The sequence below is a fragment of the Euleptes europaea genome, chromosome 3, assembly GCF_029931775.1.
Source record: "Euleptes europaea isolate rEulEur1 chromosome 3, rEulEur1.hap1, whole genome shotgun sequence".
Lineage (NCBI taxonomy): Eukaryota > Metazoa > Chordata > Lepidosauria > Squamata > Sphaerodactylidae > Euleptes > Euleptes europaea.
The window spans coordinates 59,811,554-59,834,033 of record NC_079314.1 but is presented as its reverse complement, the minus strand read 5'-3'; the positions used below and the strand labels follow the sequence as shown (position 1 = coordinate 59,834,033).

At 42.9% G+C, this 22,480-nt stretch overlaps 1 protein-coding gene across 1 annotated transcript in view; it reads right to left on the bottom strand.

The window, feature by feature from the left end:
* The window catches only part of LOC130474795 (centromere-associated protein E-like), an 80,000-nt gene that overhangs the window by 6,473 nt on the left and 51,047 nt on the right, over window positions 1–22,480 (bottom strand). The window contains 12 exon segments of the mRNA XM_056846494.1: window positions 139–429; window positions 1,457–1,598; window positions 3,125–3,378; window positions 4,226–4,303; window positions 4,672–4,765; window positions 5,227–5,402; window positions 11,459–11,611; window positions 12,674–13,630; window positions 16,980–17,126; window positions 18,133–18,316; window positions 20,153–20,366; window positions 22,185–22,310. Of these exon segments, the coding sequence (XP_056702472.1) occupies window positions 139–429; window positions 1,457–1,598; window positions 3,125–3,378; window positions 4,226–4,303; window positions 4,672–4,765; window positions 5,227–5,402; window positions 11,459–11,611; window positions 12,674–13,630; window positions 16,980–17,126; window positions 18,133–18,316; window positions 20,153–20,366; window positions 22,185–22,310 (2,816 nt within the window).

Here is a 22,480-nt window from a genome sequence, read left to right as displayed (position 1 = left end):
GAAGTTCTGCTGATGGAAATGCCTACCATTAGTAGAGATTCACAGTGGGATCCAAGCCAGAGTGTTAACTGGGTCAGTCATCTCCTGGCATCTGTAAAATATAAAAATGATCTTATCTATAGAGTTAAAAGAAATTACCTGCAAAAACAAATTGACTTCTTCCAGTTTTTGCTTGAGTTCTTGTCTTGCCCGCTCTTCAACTTCTCTCTTGAATTGTTCTCTTTGGTTACAGTCCAACATATTACTCTGTATATCACGTTTGAGATGAGCTACTTCATCTTCTAGTTGCAGTTTGCTTCTCTTCAGTTCCTCATTATTCTTCTGGAGCATCTTTACAGAAGACAACTGTTCTCGTAGATCATGGTTTGCAGATTCTAATTGAGTACACCTACTCAACTCAACCTCCAGTTGGTGAGAAAGTTCTCCTATCTGAATGAAACAAATACTCGTGATCTCAAAACCAGAAACTTGTTAGAATCAACAAAATCAGATAAAGGTTAAATATTTGTTCACTGATATTGCGGACTATGCCACTCATCCCATGTAACTATTTATTGCAGAGCAGATTACACTTTTAGGGACATTAAGGGTTGAGATAACAGAAAACACATTTTAAACAGACTTTTTCACTGTATAATTGTTTTCTATTTGACAAGCATTTTAACAGAAAAGTATATTTCCTGCATGGCTGTACTAAACATGCGTAAGTAGATATACAGGAGGGGGACCCATGAAAACTTATAGGTGAGAAAAAATCCTATTAATTCTTCCACTGGCCCCTGCTTTCACCCTCTTGCTCCAGCTTGCTTACCCACCTTCTCTCTGCTCCATTTCTACTCTCCCCCATGTCTTTCAACCCCTTGGTGACTTACCCTCCCTGACCTTTTAATAATATTTATTGATTAAACAACTTAATGTTTATTTAATCAACTTTACAGTTACTGTCCCGTTTCCTCCTCTTTTCCCGTCAACTCAACTGCCCACCTGATCTTTTCTCATCCCCACCACTTATCACCACCTGTTCTCCAGCCCCTTGCCAACTCTCCTTCCGCCCCATAGACCCCAAGGTTTCTCCTCTCCCCCTTCCAGTCCTCTCACAAACTCCTTTTTGGCATCCTTTTTGATTTCCCCCACACTGGTCACTCTTCATTCTCCTCTCCACCCCCACTTCCAACCATTTTTCATTGGTATCACCCGATTCCCCCCCCCTCAACAACAGGTCTGCATGCACAGATCTTGCTGTTACTGTTAAAGGAGGGATAGCCCACCAACTTTAAAAAACCCATCCATGTTTGCCTGCAAAGCTCAAAGGTTTACAGAAACATAAGCCTTAAGCCTGGGCTGATTTTAAAAATCTCCATGGGGTGGGGGTGGGGGAGAGATACGTGGTTATTAGCTATACCATGTTCAGTTAATAAAAGGAAATAATTGTATAGAAGCAAACACTAGAATGTACCTTTGTTTTTAGCTTTCCAACTTCAGTGTCTATGTCTGAATATCTGCTCTTCATTTCTCCTTGAAGGACAGCTCGAGGTGAGTTCGCCCCACTCTCATATTCTTTCAGTTTCTTTTGAGTTGTTTTTAAAAGCTTCTTAATTCTGCAGGATAAATTATTATTGAAATCCAATGATAGAAACAACGATGAGAAAAAAATTAGAGTAAGTTTTGCTTTAGTTTCTAAGTGTTCTATGAAGAAATTTAAGTTCACCCATAAGAACATTCTTTGTTGGATACTGTAAAAGAACTCTGCTGTATGAGAATTATAAAATAGGGTGGCTTCAAAGTGTTCCATTCAGGGTTCTTTGCTTAATAACCAATTTCAAAAGTATCACAGACTCAAATGGAGTAAATTCTGGCACAACACTGGAAATGCTAATTTCATTAGCTGATTTGCTTAAGGGAACATCACCAGTGACAGCAGCAGCAGTGTCACAGATGACAAGAAATAATGTGTGTGTTTCTGTGCTGTCAATTCACAGCTGACTTATGGCAACCCCATAGGGTTTTCAAGGCAAGAGATGTTCGGAGGTGGTTTTCCATTGGCTGCCTCTTTGTGGGCTGAGAGAGTTCTGAGAGAACTGTAACTGGCCCAAGGTCCCCAGCAGGCTTCATGTGGAGAAGTGGGGAATCGAACGCGGTTCTCCAGATTAGAGTCTGCCGCTCTTCACCACTACACCATGCTGGTTCCTGACAAGAAACAATAGCTGCTCCTGTTTCCCCCATCACTGAGGGGCTGCCTTCATCTTCTTTCACTCATGCTTACAGCCACCTTGGAGTATCTTTGGGCACTGCCACCCAGACACACTCTGCCTATTCCACTCCTCGATTACACAGATTCTGAGTTTATTTTTTTATTATGATAGGGGGCTCTATCAATGCTATCCTACGCAGGTCTACTCAGATTACTACTAAGATCTATTCAATAGGGTTTACTCCCAGGAAAGTATTCTTAGGATTGTACTGTGAAGGATGGAAATTTGATTCCCTCACTGCCTGCTACCTATTCTGCTGGGTCTGGCTTTGCTACTCACCCCTGCAATGGCTCTCTTCCCACCTCAACATATAAACACTGGCTCCCACTCCACTTCCTTCCCCCCTCATCTCCTCCTGGTATTTGCGGCCACTGCTGCAATGTCATACACCATTTGGGGATGCTGTGGCAATCCAGAATGCCAACCAACTTCCAGTGTTGGGTTTTTTTGTGTGTGTGATATTTAGTCTGTTGTGAGTGTTTTGTGTGTGTGTGGGGGGGGCGTTAGTCCCTTTTTTTTTTTTTTTAGCACATGTAAAGTTTCTGTAAAGCTGAGCCCTAAACTGTAGCTGGAACTAACTCCATTATGTATATTTTTTATCCCTATGGGGCCAGCTCTTGGACATTAAATATGATGTTTACAACCTGTTTTCAAAAGAAAAAGTCAAGGCAAATGAGAAAAGAGGGTTGCACATATTCTCTAGAGATCAAGAGCATGCAATGCACTGAAAGCAAAGCACGATAAATATACAAGAGCCTGGTTTCTATCTATGAATGGTATTTTGCAACATGGTAGCCATGATACATTTCAGGTATCTATAAACCAAAGCATCCACTTCTTTATTCCTTTCTGAACAACTGAAGTCTTCTTACTCATTGCATTCTTTTTGTAATTCACTGTTTCTCTTCATTTCTTGACGTAACTGAATTTCCATTGATCGTTTTAACTCTGCCAGTTTCTTCACTTTCTTCTTCTCATTGTCAAACTGCTCAAAAAACCAGAATAAGTACGTAATATTTATGCAAGCCAACAAAAATTTACATATCGCATCATTGTTATATAAAAAATAAAAAACCCTACGTGTTGGATCCTAGAATTTCTCTAATGGTCAGGATTTTCTCCAGTGCTGGCATAACATACTCCTCTGCTAGTGTTAGTGGGATAAAACTGTATGATCCAATCTATTGGATTGCATGCATCCCCTTCCACATGCCGAAAGTGTATCCCAGGAAGTCTATGAATATTATGCAAGAGAACTAAAATAAAGAACCTCTTCTACAAGCAAAAATTCCCACTTGTGTCCATGTTTTCTAAATTACCATCTCTGAAAAGCATCAAAGTAACCCAAGAATATTGACAGGGCTATGGAGGCTTTCACGGAAGGGAAAGGAGAAATAGTGGGGGAGGGAGAAATGAGCTCCCCCCCCAAGTTCTTGTGCACCCCCACTTGTTAAGTTAAAATAGAGGTATGATAAAAGCAAAGTGTTGTAAAAATATCAGGACTGAACTTCTTGTTTCCTATGATTGTTTAAGTACATTATGTGCAGTTTATATAAGCATAACTTGTTTTGTACTTGCATAGTGTCCATCCAGATGAACTTTTCAAATGCCACTCATTTTGTCAAAGTGCCTTATGTGAAAGGAAAAACTACCCTCACTGCTAGACAAACCAAACCAAGTGAAAGAATTCTGGGATATCACCAAGAAGAGAATCAAAGCCTCTCTGCTGTGGGTCTTCAAAAAACAATAAATTAAACTTGGTTCTCAGCACATGCAACAAAAATGCAGTCATGCAAGGGTCTCCCCAGTGTTGAACAAGAATAACTAAAGCCTAAGAGAGATGCCCACAATACAGTTCCAAGGAAAAATATAGAAAAGCATCTCCCGTGTATGGTCTTAGGGATGCCCTCTCCACATCTACTATGCAAGAGTAGACAATCATAAATTATTAGCACACTAAGAATCTATTATACCTGATGGTTCAGTTGTTCCTCTGAATTGACTTTTGTTGTTTGCATGACAGTTATTAGTTCCTCAAGACGGTTGTGAACCTATGTCCAAAAATTAAAATACTCATTTAAAAAAACTGCAAAAATATCCAGAATGAATTAAGGGAAATCCCTAAAAGGAATTAAATGTCTTTGTTTGTCATGCAGATACATTCATTATTTTTGTTCAGAACTATGTTACAGCCATCAAAAAGTATTCCTTCACTTTATAATGTCAAGGAATCCTTAAAAGACAGAGATTACATTAAGAGTTATTCAAATGTTCATAAGACAGTTCACTGCTCCCAATCTCCTCTTCAGTAGGCAACATAATTTTGTAAAATTTTACAGCATAAGAAGAGATCCAGTCCTAAGTGTGAATTGTCCTTCTTCCCCATCACACCCCCTTTACCCACCATGGTATGACTTACAGAGGCACTATCCTGCAGATCTTTCAGAAGTCCCTCAATTCTGCTAGTTTGTTCTTTGTTTGTAGCTTGCAATCTGGAATTTTCTATTTCAAGTCTTAAAAGAAAAAGAAAAAAACAACTTTAACCTGTAAATACTTACCAAAGCCTAACACAGCACACAATGTCACAAAATATATAAACAGCTGTGGTTGTGTATGGATGCAGGTGTTACAAGTTTGCAACTTTCTATAATGAACTACTATAACTGTGTGTGTGTGTAAAGTGCCTTCAAGTCGCAGCTGACTTATGGCGACCACTTTTGGGGTTTTCATGGCAAGAGACTAATAGAGGTGGTTTGCCAGTACCTTCCTCTGCACAGCAACCCTGGTATTCCTTGGTGGTCTCCCATCTAAATACTAGCCAGGGCTGACCCTGCTTAGCTTCTGAGATCTGACGAGATCAGGCTAGCCTGGGCCATCCAGGTCAGGGCATAACTGCATATACACAATTGATATATATTAAGCCCCCATTCTTCTGTCTAAAAATACAAGTCACATATACTGCATTAATTTTTACCTTTCTATATATTTTTCCAAATGTTTTACAGCAGTATTTGCTCCTGATGATGCTACCAGCAGGTCTTCTAAGTTCTGAGGTACCACACTTGCCTCACTTTCCTTAGCATGTAAAGCATTCCTTAGATCCTCCATACACCTCTGAGAATGGATATATTGTTCTTCTGTCTCTTGCAGCTGCATGAACAAAGAACCAGAAAGGGGGGGGGGAAAGAGTTGCACTTACCTGTAACTGCTGTTCATTGATGTCTTTGGTGCAGACACACATGTGGGACTGCGCCTGCGCGCAGGCCTGCCACCGGAAAAACTTTATTAGCCTTAAGCCTCAGACTGGGGTGCCCCTCCCACCACAGGCGGGGCCGGTCTTCGCGCCGGAATCGCCCGCATGCTACTGGGCGGGGCATCCCCCTCCCTCCTCAGTTCCTTGCCCGCTGCCAACCAAATCTGAAGCAGGTAAGTAAAGGTGAACATATACTAAACATTTTCCCTCTCATTGTATGATTCTCTCTCTTTTTTTTTTTAGGTCAACAGCAGGGTCGGAAGGGAGAGATGTGTGTCTGCACCAAAGACGTCAATGAACAGCAGTTACAGGTAAGTGCAACTCTGTTTTCATCTTCTGTCTTCGGTGCAGCCCCACATGTGGGATTTTAACTAGCTTACCCATTAGGCGGTGGGGTCGACTATGAGAACAACGACTGAAGAACTGCTCTGCCCACTGCTGCATCCTTTCTGGCTTGCAGGTCGAGTGCATAGTGTTTCACGAATGTATCCTCGCTCGCCCACGTGGCTGCTTTACAGATCTCACCAACCGGGATCCTTCTGTGGAGAGCGGCAGACGAACCCTGTGCCCTAGTGGAATGAGCCCTGATCTCTAGGGGACAAGGGAGTTGTGCTTGACGGTAGGCAATTTTGATTGCAGAGACTACCCATCGTGCTATAGACTGGGCAGATGCTGGGGAGCCCTTCTTGGGACCCTGATAACAGACAAACAGTGCCTTGGACCTTCTAAAGTGTTTGGTTCTGTCAATATAATAAAGAATTGCTCTTTTCAAATCTAATGTGTGAAGTGTCTTTTCCGCCCGGGAAGTAGGGGTAGGGAAAAAGACCGGTAAGACCAAATCCTGAGCCAAATGAAAAGCAGAAATAACTTTAGGCTTAAACTTAATGCTGGGGTTAAGGATGATCTTGTCCGCGTGAACTCTGAGGAAAGGCTCATCAACACGTAAGGCCGCTAACTCCCCAACTCTCCTAGTTGAAGTGACCGCAACTAGGAAGGCTACCTTGGCTGACAGGAACGATAAGTGAACTTGGCTCATGGGTTCAAAGGGGCTTAACATAAGCTTCGCTAATACCATAGACAAAGACCACTGAGGGGTTAACTTGGGAGTTGGAGAGAACAAGTTAGTAAGGCCCTTTAAGAACCGTTTGGACAAGGGGTGAGAAAAGGTAGTATAGCCCTCTACCCTGTCGTGGAAGGCTGAAATGGCTGTGAGATGAACCCACACAGAGGAGACCGAGAGGCCTCTCGTGGTCAACTCTAAAAGGTAGTCAAGGACCTTGGGGAGTGGGCACAGAAAAGGTGAATAACCTTTGGCTTCTGACCCGGTCCGAAATCTCTCCCACTTTATGTCATAAGAGTAGCGAGTCGAGGGCCTCCGGGCCTGTAAGATAACTTCTTGTACTGATGGGGAAAGGCCTACATGCGAGTGGGAAAGTTTCTCCATGCAGTAAGATGGAGCCTCTCTATATCGTGGTGTGCTAACTCGCCCCAGCGAAGGAGGTTCGGGTGGCAAGGTAGAGTCCTGTAATTCCCCTTGGCTAGGTGTGTCAGCTGGGTGAACCAGATTTGTCGCGGCCACCGAGGGGCTATTGAGATGCAGTCAGTGTTGTCCGCTATCAATTTCCCTAAAACTCTCGCTAGTAGAGGGAATGGAGGGAAGGCATAGAACAGGGAGTTGGTCCAGGTGATCTGGAAAGCATCCCCCAAGGAGTCCGGATCTCTCCCTGCCAGAGAGCAAAACCTTTCCGCCTTCTTGTTGTCTCTGGTGGCAAAGAGGTCGATCTGAGGAAAACCCCAAGTGTGGAAGATGGGCCGGAGGAAAATGTCCTGTAGTTCCCACTCGTGGTTTGTAAGAAATTCCCTGCTGAGGGAGTCTGCCCAGGTGTTGTGTACTCCGGCTATGTGAATGGCTCTTAAATGTAAGTCGTTCACTAGGGCTATCTCCCAGACCTTCTGGGCTTCTCTGCAAAGGGGGATGGAGCCTGTACCCCCCTGTTTGTTGATATAAAACACCGTACAGGAATTGTCTGACTGCAGAAGTGTTCTGGAGCAATGGAGGATATCTGTAAAGGAGGTAAGTACATAACGTACAGCTCTTAGTTCCAGCATGTTAATATGTAGAGATGCTTCCCTATCACTCCATCTTTTCTGGATGGAATGGCACCCACAGTGACCACCCCAACCTTCCAAGGAGGCATCAGTTGTGAGGGTAAACTCTGGAGTCCAGTAGCCCAGGGGTACACCCCTCAAAAGGTTAGATTCAGAGAGCCACCACTCTAGCGACCTCAGGATCGTTCTCGGGACAGAAAGTCTGTGCCACTTAGAGTGACGGGAGTAGTCGTACGCCCTTATAAACCAATTTTGTAAATTTCTCAAGTGTAGTCGAGCGAATGGGGTGACTGCTGTGGTTGACGCCATGAGTCCTAGCAATTTCTGGATAGAGACTATTGGTTGATGTCTGCACCGCATAAAATGGTGGGCTAGGTTCTTAATGGCCATCACCCTTTCCTGGGGGAGGAATGCTCTACCCGCAGGGGAGTCTAAAACCGCCCCAATGAACTGGGCTTTGGGGGGGGTCTAACCTTGACTTTTTTAGGTTGACCTTGAGGCCCAGTTTGTCACAAGTGGTCAGGACCAGCTGTAAATTGGTGGAGAGGGTATCTGGGTCAGCGGCTGTGAGGAGCCAGTCATCGAGGTAAGGGTAGATAGTACAACCTTGGTTCCTGAAATAAGACATAACTACTGCTATGCATTTTGTAAAGACCCTGGGGGCTGTTGCAAGACCGAAGGGGAGGACCGTATATTGAAAGAATTCTGAACCATAACGGAACATGAGGAATTTTCTATGGTCAGGGTGAATGGACACATGAAAGTATGCGTCCTTGAGGTCTAAAACCGCAAACCAAGTGTTGGGTGTGATAAACTCCATAACAGAGGGTAAGGAGACCATCCTGAACTTTGAAATCCTTAAACATTTATTTAGCAACCTGAGGTCAATGATGGGTCTGGACCCCCATCCTTTTTCTCGACCATGAAGATTCTTGAGAAGAAACCGGAACAGGGTGGAACAACTCTTTGGACTGCACCTTTCTGGAGGAGTTCCTCTAGTTGGGGTGCAAACACAGAAAACGGGTTATCGCCTGCTAGCGAGGGGAACAAACCGGGGTAAACTTGAACTCCAGGCGATAGCCTTCAGATATAACTTTCAGAACCCAGGAGTCTGAGCATATGGAACTCCAGGCCTCCTGAAACCTAGCCAACCTGTCCAGGAAAGGCAGCTCTTCCAGGCAGGCCTGGGGAGATAGTCAGAATTTTTGACCAGATTGTCTCTGATCCTTGTGTTGGACATTGGGGCTGGGCTGAGGTTTGAAGGACTGCTTGCGTTGACCTTGCTGACTGGTCTGTTGAAATTTTCCCTGTGGAGGATACGGCTGGAACCTCTGGTATCGTTGGTATCTAGGGAAAGAGGATGAGCCGAAGGTCTGCTGACGAAACTGAGCCCTGTCCCGTTGTTGGAATTGGAAGGGTTGAGCTACTCCCAAGGATCTAGCAGTCTGGTGATCTTTTTTCAGGTGAGAAACTCGTTGGTCATAGACGCAAAGAGTGGGTCGCCTTCAAAGGGGAGATCCTCGATGAGAGATCTTGTGTCCATTGGAAGAGCTGTGGAGCGAAGCCATGCGTGTCTTTTCAGAGTAATAACTGAAGCCATGGTTCTGGCTGCTACGTCTGCAGCATGTTTACCAGCATTTATCTCTTGCCTTAAGAGGCGAGTCGCCTCTGATTGGATTCGGCGTAAGGCATTTCTGGACTCTTCTGGGAGAAGCTCGATGTGAGGAGCTGCCTTTTCCAATAGGAAGAGTTGGTACCCCCCCATAATTGTTTGATAGTTAGCAATGCGGAAACTTAGGGCTGAAGAGGTGTAGGTTCTCCTACCCAGCTGATCTAAACGCTTGCTTTCCTTGTCTGCAGGTGTGGAGTGCAGGCCCTGTCTTTGTTTGGACTGCATTTCACTTGCTACTATGGAGGAAGGAGGGGGTGTACCAAAAGGAATTTAGCTGCTTCAGATTTTATCCTGTAAAGGTTTTCTATCTTCTTCGAAGACGCGGGTGATGATGCAGGCTTCTTCCATATTGAGCTAGCAATCTCAGAGAGGCCCTCCAGGACTGGGAAGGCAGCGATCCCGGGAGAGTCGGGGTAAAGGCGGCTGAGGATTTTATCCTTCGGCTTGTTGTCTGCAGTAGAGATGTTAATATCAAGGGCCTCGGCCATCCTGATCATCTGCTCCGTTCTGAGTTTTAAGTCCTCTGATGGAGAGATGGCCTCTGTGTCGCCTACTAGTTCATCAGGGGATGGTTCGTAGACCTCCTCAGAGCTCCCGGGGGAGCCTCTGGTCTCTGAGTCGCCGCGTTCTGATTCTGGTCTGGGGGATCTCTGAGACAGTGGAGTAAAAGGAGGGGGAAGTTGAGGTGTTCTCAGGACAACCGGCTCTCCCTGTGCAGTCATCTGTCTGAACCTGCAGAATTCTATCCAGTCCTTGACTAGCTCCGGAAAGATGGAGGGAGCGGAGGCCAAAGGTGCAGGTTGGAGGATTTGTTGTGGTACCGAAGGGCTCGGTACCAGGAGCGTTGGATCCGGCAGTGTCGGATCCGAAATCAGGAGGGAGTCCTCCGTGGTATCCAGTTCCAGGTCGGAAAAACACTGGAGAGGGGAGCCGGAGTGGAAGGATGGTGTCCTCGGTACCGGTGGTTGGAGGCTCGGATCTGGGGTCTTTTTGGTGGACGCGGACTTCTTAGGCGCCGAGCGGCTGGATCCAGAGGGCTTGTCGTGGTGCTTAGTCTTATGTTTGTGCTTTTTTGACACGTGGGTCGGATCCGAGAGGGTCGGATCCTGAGACTTCGGTGTCGAGCTGGGACCGGGTGTCGGTGCCGAGCGTACGGAGTGCGCGCCTCCCGGGGTTCTGGAGCCCGCAGATGGGGAGGGGGCGGATAGAGCCTTCTTCCAAAGTTTGGCGGTCAGCCGGTCCCCGCAAGCATTGAGGGACCGGGTGGAGAAGCCTTGACAAATTGCACATTTTGAGACGTTGTGTCCCTCACCCAAACAGCTTAGGCAAAGCTCATGCTGGTCGGAATGTGGCATCTTTGCAGAGCATTTCGTGCAAAGTTTAAACGGGGATAGAGAAGGGCTCTTCGTTTGTTTAATACTCTTCTTTTTACATCCTTTAGTTTCAATTATTTATTTTTAATTTTTAATTTTTTTTTTGAGGATCGACGAGTAACGGGGAAGGAGGAAGCCAGCCAGGCGGGCCTAGGTGGCAACCAAAGACTTACGAACTTGTAGAACTGGCAAAGCTGAGGTAAGGCGAAAAGCTCCTAACTTGGTGGCGGCATAAAAGGAACTGAGGAGGGAGGGGGATGCCCCGCCCAGTAGCATGCGGGCGATTCCGGCGCAAAGACCGGCCCCACCTGTGGTGGGAGGGGCATCCCCAGTCTGAGGCTTAAGGCTAATAAAGTTTTTCCGGTGGCAGGCCTGCGCGCAGGTGCAGAAGATGAACTACTGGTAAACTGGTTTTGGTAGTGAGAATGCCTCTGTCCTCCCCACCCCCCACAGACCATACTAATAAGAATGAAGTAGATGTGAGGTAAGAAGGTTACTTCAAGAAAGTACTCTATTACATCACTTAAGTAGTGGCAACATACATGAAGTCTGAAACACCTTCAACTATGGAACATGGACTGGCATAATTCGTTTCATTTCTCTCTCATTTTTATAGAGGTGTCTTGAATTCCCTCCATTTCAACCTGCACAAAATTCTATTGGGGTCAAATACTTTGCCATTTACATTAACCCCAACTCTTCATACATTGCATTATTTTGTTCCCAAATAAACAGTGCTTTAAATATATAAAACTAGATAAAGGACTGGAAATGCATTTAGTAATTTATATGAACTTACCTTAGATTTTATTGTGTCTATTTCCTTTTGAAGCTCCCGTTTATCCTCCTCTAGGTGATTACGATAAGCAGTTGTAACTTCCAGTGCAGCTTCTGCCATGGCCTGTTTTTTAAGAGAATCTGCCAGCTCTTGCTGCAGTTGTCTTAATGCACCCTAACAGAAGCATTTTAATGAAAAAAGTCAGAAGCAATTAAAAGTATCTCTCTAGATTACAGTTATTTAAGAGAGAAATATGTTTGTCTAGCTATTTTATAAAAGGTGCTAACTCAATAGTACTGCTATTGACCACTAGGTAGTAGATTCTTTTCCTGTACATATCAACCAAAAACAAGTGGACAGTTCATAGCACTTGCTACCAATAGGAAGATAAGCAGAAGAGGCTACAAGTGCTCAACAGGAAGGTGGAACTCAAGCAAAATTAGCACAAGCACAAAGGCCAAAATATCTGGCACATAAACTCCACACTTTGAATATGCTGATGATCTGTATTGTCAAAAGACAACCATGCAACCGCAGTTGACATCAAACAAGACATACATATAAGCTCATACACTTAACATGGAAAGCGAAGCGTTTAACATGTCATAAAAGCAATGGAGCATTTAAAACGCAATGGGCTTCCGGTACATTTCCCATTTCATGAACGGCTTTGTCAAGCTTCAAATTCTTCCGTATGCTTGAGAATTCATTTAGACAAAGATGTACTTTCCTGGTAACAGTGGACGGCTGGCTGAGACATTCCATGTTAATTGTATGAGCTTATACGTATATCTTGTTTGATATCAACTGCGGTTGCATGGTTGTCTTTTGACAATACAGATCATCAGCATATTCCAAGTGTGGAGTTTATGTGCCAGATATTTTGGCCTGAGTGCTTGTGCTAATTTTGCTTGAGTTCCACCAATGGGAAGATGGCAAGCTTCCCATGCCATTTATCTATAACTTAGGTTACAGTTCTTAAAAGAAAGTGTACAATTAATCTGATTTTATATCACTTTCCCTCTGCAGTACAAACTGTAGTATCAAATGGTACACCGCACACTATTTCCTTCAACCTCTAATGGCAAGATGTGTGAATGCTCATTTGGAAGAGGTTACCACATGGACTAATGTCCAACCACTGCTCCCAAGCTGCATTCATTCTACTAGATGTTGTTACTGGAGGATTACATCAGTATCTTAACATTTATAGTAGTGATGATGGATTACACTTACCTCTCTCTCTGCTTTTTCTGTTTTATATTTAAAGACTTGATCCTTCAAATTATCACATTTTGTGGTTAACTCCTTATTTCTGTCTTCTATCATTTGTACTTGCTTTTCAGCATCAGCTCTGAGTTTATTAAAACTCTCATGAAAGCTGTCTTGAACATTGCTCGCTACTCTTTCTTTAATAATACCCTGGTTTTGAAAATCTTCCAGTTGCTGTCTGAGTAAAAGATTTTCACTCTGTAGCTGCGCCAATCGTTCCTGCACAGATTCCTGTTTTACGACATGTTTGTTCAATTGATTCTTTTCCATTTGCCATGCATTTTCCAATTCCTTCCCTCGACACTGGGCTTGACTTAGGTCCCTTTGAATACTTTCAATCAGTAAGTTCTTTTCTCTGAGTGTGTGTGTTACATGGTGAAGTTCATTTTCTAGACTACTAGCTTTGCTTTCAGTTTTACTTAACAGCTGAGACATGCTATTGTTGGTCTCTTGTAGATTAAACAGATCGTGATTCAATTTGTCTTTTAAACGAGCCCACTCATCACACTCTTGTTGCAGTGTTCTTTCAAGATCATTCTTTGATGCAATGGTCCGTTCTAGTTCCTGAGTGCTGAAACTCAAACGGGAACGAACTGTATCAAGCTCCACCTCCAGGCGTTCTTTATCTTCTTTCATGTGGTTTAACTTACAGGTTAGAATGGCAGATTCTGTTTTTGCTATATTTATTTGTCCATTATACTGAAGAACTGTTTCAGTCAAAGCCTCTTCATTTAGTTTCAACTCCTTTTTCAGTTCTTCAGTTTTTTCTTTCAAAGCTTCATTTTCTTCTAAATAACTGGCTACTTCTTCTTGATGCTGAGTTTTTATCTGGTCAAGCTGTAATTTTAATACAGCAAGTTCATCTTGGAGAATTTGATTTTTGTATAACAGATCCTTTTCTTGGTCATGATGATCAGTCATCTTGAATGATTCAGAGTACAGAAAGACAAAGTAAATGAAATTGCATTTACTCCCCCCCCCCCAAAAAAAAACCTTTAGCTTGATTTGTCTTTTCCCCCTCATACTCAAACATGGAACCAAGTTACATTCTGGTAGAACAAACTTTGGTCCTACCTGCATCATAATATGTACCAATGAATATTTATTTTTCAAGACAGCACTTGTTATAGGCTACATTTTCACCAGGTATACATACTATACATTCTTCACATTGTGCTCAAACCATGGATTTCAGCTGGTGAAAAAAGGAGAATGTTGCCCCCTTTGATCACCAAACCAGCCATGCTGGAGTGAAGGGAATTCTGACATTAAGGGCCAAATCATACCCAGAATCTCTGCAGTTAGCCAACGTAGCATCACTATACTCATGAACCTTATAACATATATTCACTCTGTAATAACATCCTTGTTGAAATAGAAACAACAACTGGGTACATTTGTGGGAAGTGAACTTTCCCTTTACAGTAGTGGTTTACCGAGAAGTCAACTTGACATTCATGCCTCCACCAGCTATACCTCTGACCATCTCTAATTATGCCACTAGGGAAATTCAGAATAGTTCTGGTCTGGCTTTAAGGGGGGTTTGCAACAATGGAATGTTGTTTACATACATCTATAAAATGCTAAGCTGTCTTCTAATGAGCTGAGTCTCCAGTGAGGACCTAAGGGTCGTTACTGCCTCTCTCCCATCTGTGTAGATGCTTATCTATGAATATTGTTTTCCTGTTATATGCACTGTTTCCCCAATTAAAGCCATATCTCTAGATTTCAAGGTTTCTCTGGGCCCATTCTTACATGCAGCTTGATTCAGACCTGGAGTTCTCCCACAGGAGATCATAGGACCTTGACGGTCAAAAGCCACACGGGACAGGGGCTGAAGTAAGATGGGGAATTTGGTAAGATTAAGTGAATACACTGACTGGCTCCAACCACATGTACTTTAAAACACACATACAATACAGAAAGCTCATTACAGAGAAGCAATGGCCCTGGGGTTACGCTTGCGGCCGTGAGGCCAAGAAAAAGTCAAGGGAGGCTTTTCACTGGTTCCATGCCTAAGGGGCAGGCCCCTGCAACAGGATGAAACTGGCCAATCAGGTCCTCTGGGGGCTGGCCGGAGATCCAGGTGGACATGGAGTTGGGAGGTTTCTATTTGGTCTGCCCCTTCTTTATTTAACAGGCCTGCTGTGGAGGCCTCTACCTCTACTGTATTTGGCTTGGAAGATTGTTGGTTGCAATGTCATGTTTTTCACCTGTAATCGTTTTGCCAGGATGGGCCTTCTGCACCCACCTTGCTCAGGCCACTTCTGTGGTTTCATCTCTGTACCATCATACTAGAAATTCTTGGGGTATGAAAGCGGACCTTGAGATCTGGCTTAACAAATGTTAACAGGTTTTCCATCTGACAGTTACTACTGACTCTGGGTTGTGCAAATCCAAAGCAAATCAGGAAGGACAGGGATCCTGGATTTCCTTCTGGGCTTCCAAGTATTTCTAGTATGGTGGTACAGAGATGAAACCACAGAAGTGGCCCGAGCAAGGTGGGTGCAGAAGGCCCATCCTGGCAAAACATTTCCTCATCCACATGGACAGGGCCTTCCTGATGAGATACCAATTGACCAGCATCATGTTGGCAGGCAAAGTAGCTCTGGGTATTCATCCTGGGAATTACCAAGTGCACCCTTTTCGCATTGGTGCTGCCACAGTGGTGGTGGGCATGGGGCTTCCCTCAGCCAAAATACAGGCCATCAGGTGCTAGAGCTCCTCTCCTTACAAAACCTACATCCATCTCCAGATTAGGCAGGTCTCTAAATGCATAATCCTTTCAGCCCTTGTAGGGCATCACATGACAGTGTGGATCGGTCACTGCATTGTTTCCTGGCCTGGGACCTATGCAGCTTCCTCCATGTGGGAGTCCCACTGGGACTCGAAAATCACATACAGGTCACATGGCTGGGCCACAGAGTGATGCACTTGGACTCTATCAATGATCTACGGCCAGGTCTTCCACCTTGGTTCCCCAGATGAAATCAACAGTTAGCTTAGAGAAAATGATCTTCCAGGCCAAAAAGGGATCATTCCTGCCATTGCCATGGTGGCGGACTTGTGGACTCTCAACTCCAGGCTCCCAAACACACAACTCCTCTGGTCAGAACTCCTGGAGCAGCGCAAATGGCATGGGGCTATTTCACCAAACAGGGTGGACTTCGCTAGGAGAAAAGTTAGCAATGCAGCAGGGTGGCTCATTGAGGAAGCTGGTGGCTTTATTATTTGTCACCTGGACATTAGCTTCTGCCTCCATGGCATTCAAGATGGGTTACTTTATTGGCTCGAGTTGTAGGAGCTTTGGAAGGAGCAGGGTGACTTGCCCGGTTTTTGTGGCGGTTTGGACATTGGGCTGGTTCCATAGGGGGGAGGCTGTGCCTATGTGTCCGCCTCCATTTTGGGGACCCCTTAAGAGGACTTGGGGGTGCAGACATACAGTGGCCCATGAGGGATCCTGGGGTTTGCTACTCCATGAGTGCTCTGCCAGCAGGCGAGCTGGGGGAATGGGGTGACATAGGGTGGCAGCAGGGTAACCTGATGTTGGACCTATTCCTATGCTGCACCAATGCTTACGCGGTTATACTCAGTAAAAGCTGCAGCCTATTTTCCTCCAGTCAAATCTATGGTGCTGTTCTTCATTAATATGAGGAACTACTCATTAAATTTGCAGATTACACCAAATTGGGAGGAGTAGTGAATGGAAGATAGCAACAATCCAATGAGATCTGAACACACTGGAAAAGCAGGTGGATCTGAACAAGATGCAATTCAACAAGGATAAGTGCATAGTCCTACATCTGGGTAACCAAAATGAGGAGCATGCACACTGGATAGGGGATACACTTCTGTGTAGCAATGTTTGTTAACAAGAACTTGGGGTATGGGTGGACTGTAAACTAAACATTAGTTTACAAATTAAAGTGGGGCCTAACATTCCATTCAACTGCAAAAAAGGCCACGTGTTGGACCAATCTTCCTGACCTTCAAAATACAGTAACTATACATTCTTAAAACCCATTACATGAGTTGAGTCCAAATTGGGTCATACTTCCTTGATTCATGTTCATGAGTGTTTAAGGTTGAACATCTGTCATACACACCTTATACACTTGCTGAGGGAAGCTACAGGGCAACACCAATGTAGCCACGACAAGTACAATTACCACACAGATCATGCAACCACTCTGTTTCAAAGCACTTTGGAGAGGAACGTTTCTATTCAATAAACAATTCTGTACTTTTTAGTTATTTACATGACTGGTACCTCTGAGCTTTTAGCCACTGCTCTTTTTGATTCTTCTTCCAATTCCTTTTGCCTTCTCAGATGGGCATTCAAAATACCCTCTTGCAGAGCTCTAGCATTCTTTTCTTGAGCGAGCTGTTGCTGTGTTTTATTATGATGTTCTTCAACCTGCAACATGTATTTTGCATATCAAACAGAATATTCTTCCATTATTTTTCAGTTCAAGGGCCCCAAATGTACCTGAGAGGCTGCAGTGTAGACCAGAGATTTCCCAGAGCTTCAATATCTGGGACAGTTTTGTATGCATAATGGGAATGGGCAGTACTCAGCAGTGAAATGAATGTGAAGTTTCTTTTTGAGCTGAAGTAAAATTTAAAGCCACTGCATTCAGTTTAAGGCATTGTATTAAAAAAAAACCACGGTTTAGTGATTTCTAGCACCTACTTTTATTAGGCAAGAGAGAATTTCCGATGTTGCTACTACTGTAATTGGAAAATGCAGATTCTCATTTCTTCTGGAAAGTATAATAAGGCAGCCCCCTCCTCAGCTCTGCATTGTCCTTTGCTCAGAGGGGGAGAGAGGAGCAACCCAATCAGGGATTCCCCAACGTAATGAAGATGAGGGGGTGAAAGTGTCTGATCAAGTGCAAAATGCTTCATGAGGAACTGATACAAATTATTGCTACAGAAATGCAAAGGGTATGTTCAACTATCAGTTCAACTAACATCCAACTTATATAGAAATAAAACAAGGAATGAGCCTTGAAGCTTGGGCCTCACATACTCCTCCTCCTCACTCCCTTCTTAATTATTGCCATATGATGATGCTAAAACAATCCCCTTTCATTCGGTGCTATCATGCTTCCTAGCCACTTTCTCTGGCAAATCTCCAACATAGTAGGCAACAGCATCTTGCACAAATTTCACCCACACATCACTCACTGCTGCCACACACACTACTGTTCCTCATTCCTGCTACTCTGTTGGCCAGCAAGGGACTTTGAACAAAAGACAGTATGGTTGCTGGAAGAGTGGCACCACACTGTCAAAGAAGCTCTGCACAGAATGTATAGCCAATGTAAATGTCTTAGTATACCATCTGAATATACATTAAAAATTCTTTTTCAGAACTCACTGTACTGAATGCTGTATTGTGCAATGCTGTGTACTCTAACCTGTTTCAAATGGTTTTTCAGAGTTCTCAACTCCATTTCTAGACTTCTCCGCATTAACTCTAGCTGCTGTTTTTCCTCCATCTCTTTACGGTACTGCTCTTCTTTCTTCCTTAACTGTTCTTGACTTTGCTCATATTGCGTTTCAGCACTCATCTTCTTTTCTTCTGCTTGTTTCAAAGATAATCTGTGATTTAAATTTTTTTAAAGGTGCTTATGGCTACGTATTCAGTCACACTACATATTCAGGTAAACAAACAACTGCTGTTTAGAAGAGCTCTACATTTGAGGAGCTAGCATTTCTAATCTCTGGTATTTCATATTTTCATATATGTTGGTCCCAGCCATTTTATCTGTACACTAAAATCAGAGTGCTCGAGTAGCATGGTTTGGCTTATACAAGTTGTAATGCTCTGAATCAGGGGTCCCCAACCTTTTTTAGTCCATGGGCACTTTTGGGACTGTGGCACAGGGTGCTGGGCACAAGCACAAAATGGCTTCCAGAAGAGGCGGAGTCAACCACAAATGGCTGCTAGAAGAGGTGGAGCCAACCAAAAAACCCACACTTACTTTCGTTTAACTCCTTGCCTCCCAGAAAAGAAGCCATGGGGGAGTGGGGAGAAGGGCTTTTCCTTCCATACTGTCCAAGTGACCAGTTAAGATCCTCCACACCAGCCTAGCTCCCTGTGTCCCCATCTATAGAGGCGAGGCAGGTGGTGACTACAAACAGAGCTTTTCATGTGGTGACATCTCGCCTGTGGTATACCTTTCCAGGTTCACCTGGTGCCTATACTACTCTTAAGGCACCAAGTCAAAACAGCTCTTTTTAACCAAACTTTTAATTAAAAGATGGATCTTCTTAAATTGCTTTAAAAGTCTACTTCAAGCTTGAGAACTGTTTTATGAGACTTGTTTTAAGCTGTTCAATGCTCTGTGCTGTTTTCAGTGCTGAGTTTAATAGTTTACTGGGTTTTTTAAACCATGTGTTACTTTGTATGCTGCCTTGAGCGCGTTATTTGAAGAGTTGGCATACAAATAAATAAGATATAAATAAATAAAATATATTCACTTTCTGCACCCATACAGTATGTTATAAACATTTATCATGCCCCCACTTAGGGAGCAATCCTAAGCAGATCTACTCAGAAGTAAGCTTCATGTTATTCATAAGGGCATATACCCAGAAAAGTGACCACACAACTGCGGACTTGGTCATGTTAAAAAAAAAAACAACAACCACAGAACCACAAATTCTTTTTCTTGCAGATAAGGTATTCAAACCCTTTAATAATTTTGGCTGGTCCCCTTTTTGCTCCTTTGTAGAGCTAGAAAAATAATTTTTTGAGGATGAACAACCAAAACTGTGTAGTTTATACAATATTACAAGTGTGGCCACATCACAGATCTATGTAGGGGCATAATTCCTCGCCCAGCCTTTTTGTTTTTATTGAGTATATAAATCTAATACAGAGTTCTGGCAGCCCTTGGAAGTTTTATAACTCCCAACTCTCCCTTTTGGCAGGCACGGGGGCCCTTCCCCGATGCCGTGTGGAAATTAGGAAACTCTCTTTCTTGAAAAATGTGCTGGGCTTCCTTCCATTTTTTTTTTTGCAAGGCAATGTTCTTTTCAACATGTTCTTGGTAATTCATAGGGTTTTATTTTGCTGTGCTGTTTCATTCCGTTATTTGTTTCTTTTAAAAGTGCTTTATCTGCTGAGTTTTAATTTTTGTAACTATTTTATGGAAAAGTGGTATAAACCACTTCAAACTAAGCACTGTGGATGCTGCCTACTATCATACACTTATAAGCAGTTAATCAAATACCTTATGTAAAGGAAGTAGGCTATTCTAAATCAATTTCTCAGCTTATGCCTTTTTTACTTAGTTCTACAAAGCATCTAGCTTACTGCAAAAGGATTAATAGTATTCTGGATTCAATTTGTTCTCAACATTCCTTTCACAATTTTTATATTTATATTATCACACAGAAGTTTTACCTGAAGAGTTATTTAACAGTTCTTACTTGAGACTGCTGATATGGCTCTCCCATTGTGCTTTTTGATGATCCAGCGGAGCATTAACTTCTCTCATTTCTTCCAGTGTTCTCTGCAGCTCCTTCTTCTCATTCTCAATTTTTTTTGCTTTTCCTTGCAGATGAGCATAACGTTCCTTTTCATGTTCAATAAAGTGCTCATATCCATGAACAATATTTTGAATTTTCAGAAGGCTTACAGAATCTGTTTAGGGGGGGAAATCTAGTATTTGTGTTTATGCACATTTATTTTTTAAAAAAATTAAAACATTTTTATCTCACCTTTCTCTACTAGGTATATGTATATATGCCCAAAATACCACCTTCGTCAAAAGCAATCAAAATTCAAGTCTGTGTGCCTTTTTATTAAATAAAAAGACTCCACTAGTTAATTTTTTAATGTTTAGCAACAAATACCAATTCTGTTCCGGAGTTCCACAGATACTCTGCTGTTCAGATGGCATTCCTGGTAAGCTTAAGTCTCCACACTAACCACAATGTTAAAGGCAGTTCTGAGCATGTGGTGTTGATGTACACTTTCCCAAAAGAGCAGCAAATGGAAACTCTCTGTGAATGAGTACTTCTGTGTAGTACATCAGGGCCAGTTCAATAATGAAATGCCACCACTCAGCAGAAACAGGTATCACTTGAAGGTTTGTGCAAGGCAGCTAAATGTATTTCCCATTGCACGTAGAATATTAGATTACTTCATTTAAACTTCCTTTGGAGGACAGTAACCTGACCACAATCCAAGAACTGCAGAAAAATGGCAGGTATGAAAAGCTCACACATTTTGTTAGTTATGATTTTTGTTAACCAGAGTTGTGACTGTTTCCATCATTCCCTCCTTGCTTGCCATGTCTATTTTGTTTTCTCCCTCTATATTTGGCTTTTCATGTTACCCAAACTGGTACCTGATAATACTCAATTTGACATGCATTAGAATAGGAAGTAATGTCTATATGTAACAATTATATTTCAATCCCATTAATTATTTTAGGTCATTTATTGTTTCAACTTGTTATCGGCTGTTATTGGGTCCCGTGTAGGACTATACAAAGACCACAACAAAGAACAATTTGAAAATCTCAGAATTCTATAAACTCTTGGGAACTTGGGCAGACTAAGTTTCCTCCTTCCCCCCCTTAACAACTTCAGCTGTCCTCAACCTGTACTTCCTGGAACATATTCAGCCCTCATCTGGCAGTTCTTAAATATGTTGCTTAATTTATAAAATTGTATTTTTCTGTGTACCTGGGATATCCCCCAAGTATGTAGAAGCCCCTATCTTTTCTCTAGGTGACCTGGTTTTGCTGCTTTTTTGATCGACACAAGCCAACCAGGTTATTATTTGATACAGTGGTTAATTTATCTCAGTTACTTCTCTATTATTTACTTTAAGTTTCCTGAGGCACTGGCACTCTATTATTTACTTTAAGTTTCCTGAAGCACTGGCAGTGCCACTGGGGCCTGGGATGTGGGAGAAGACAAATGGGTTGGTTTACACTCACCATCCGCTCCTAGACCTGTGCAGCCTTGAGCCCAAGGCAAGCCCCTGAAGCACTAGCAGCAGTGTTCCCATGTTGTCTATATAGCCATTAGCCCAAGGCAAGGCCCTGAAGCACTAGCAGCAGTGTTCCTGTGTGGCCTCTACTGACTGGATTGCTCTTTCATAATTTAAAGAACTTTGCTGACCAACTGGCAAAATATTACATTTTTCTCTCCTCTCAGTTTTGTGATTCCATAACAGTTATTTGGAAACTTACTGTAACTTCTGGGATGTTTTTGCTTCAGAAAGTGAAAATAATACTGGTTTCACAGTTCTTTGGATCCTGAGTAGACACATCAGTTGCTACTGTCATATTTACTATTTGGTCCCAAATTAGAAATATTAGCAGGGTTCCCACTTAGTGAAAAAATTAGGCTTCTCATTATTACCAGATCTTCATATATTCTAATTATTTATATTAGCATATACAGAATAAAATAATTACTGCTTCATAATCATAAACAGAGTGCTTACTTTCGTTTTCCAAACTAAGTTGTTCTAGCAACATTTGGGCCTCATTATAGACTGACGGAGGCATATCACTATCCTTTGTAGCTGTAGAAGACTGAGTTAAGTCATCAGGAGTATTGGTAATGCCCACTGTTCTGGGAATCTGAATAATAAATGCACAATTTATTAGAATTACACACCATTGTGTATTATAACAAGTCAGACTTCATTTTTTCTCTACTTTAACCTAAAATTCTGATGCCAAGAATGTGACATTACCTCAATTCAGTCACCATGAAACTCATAGTTCGTGTTGGCCA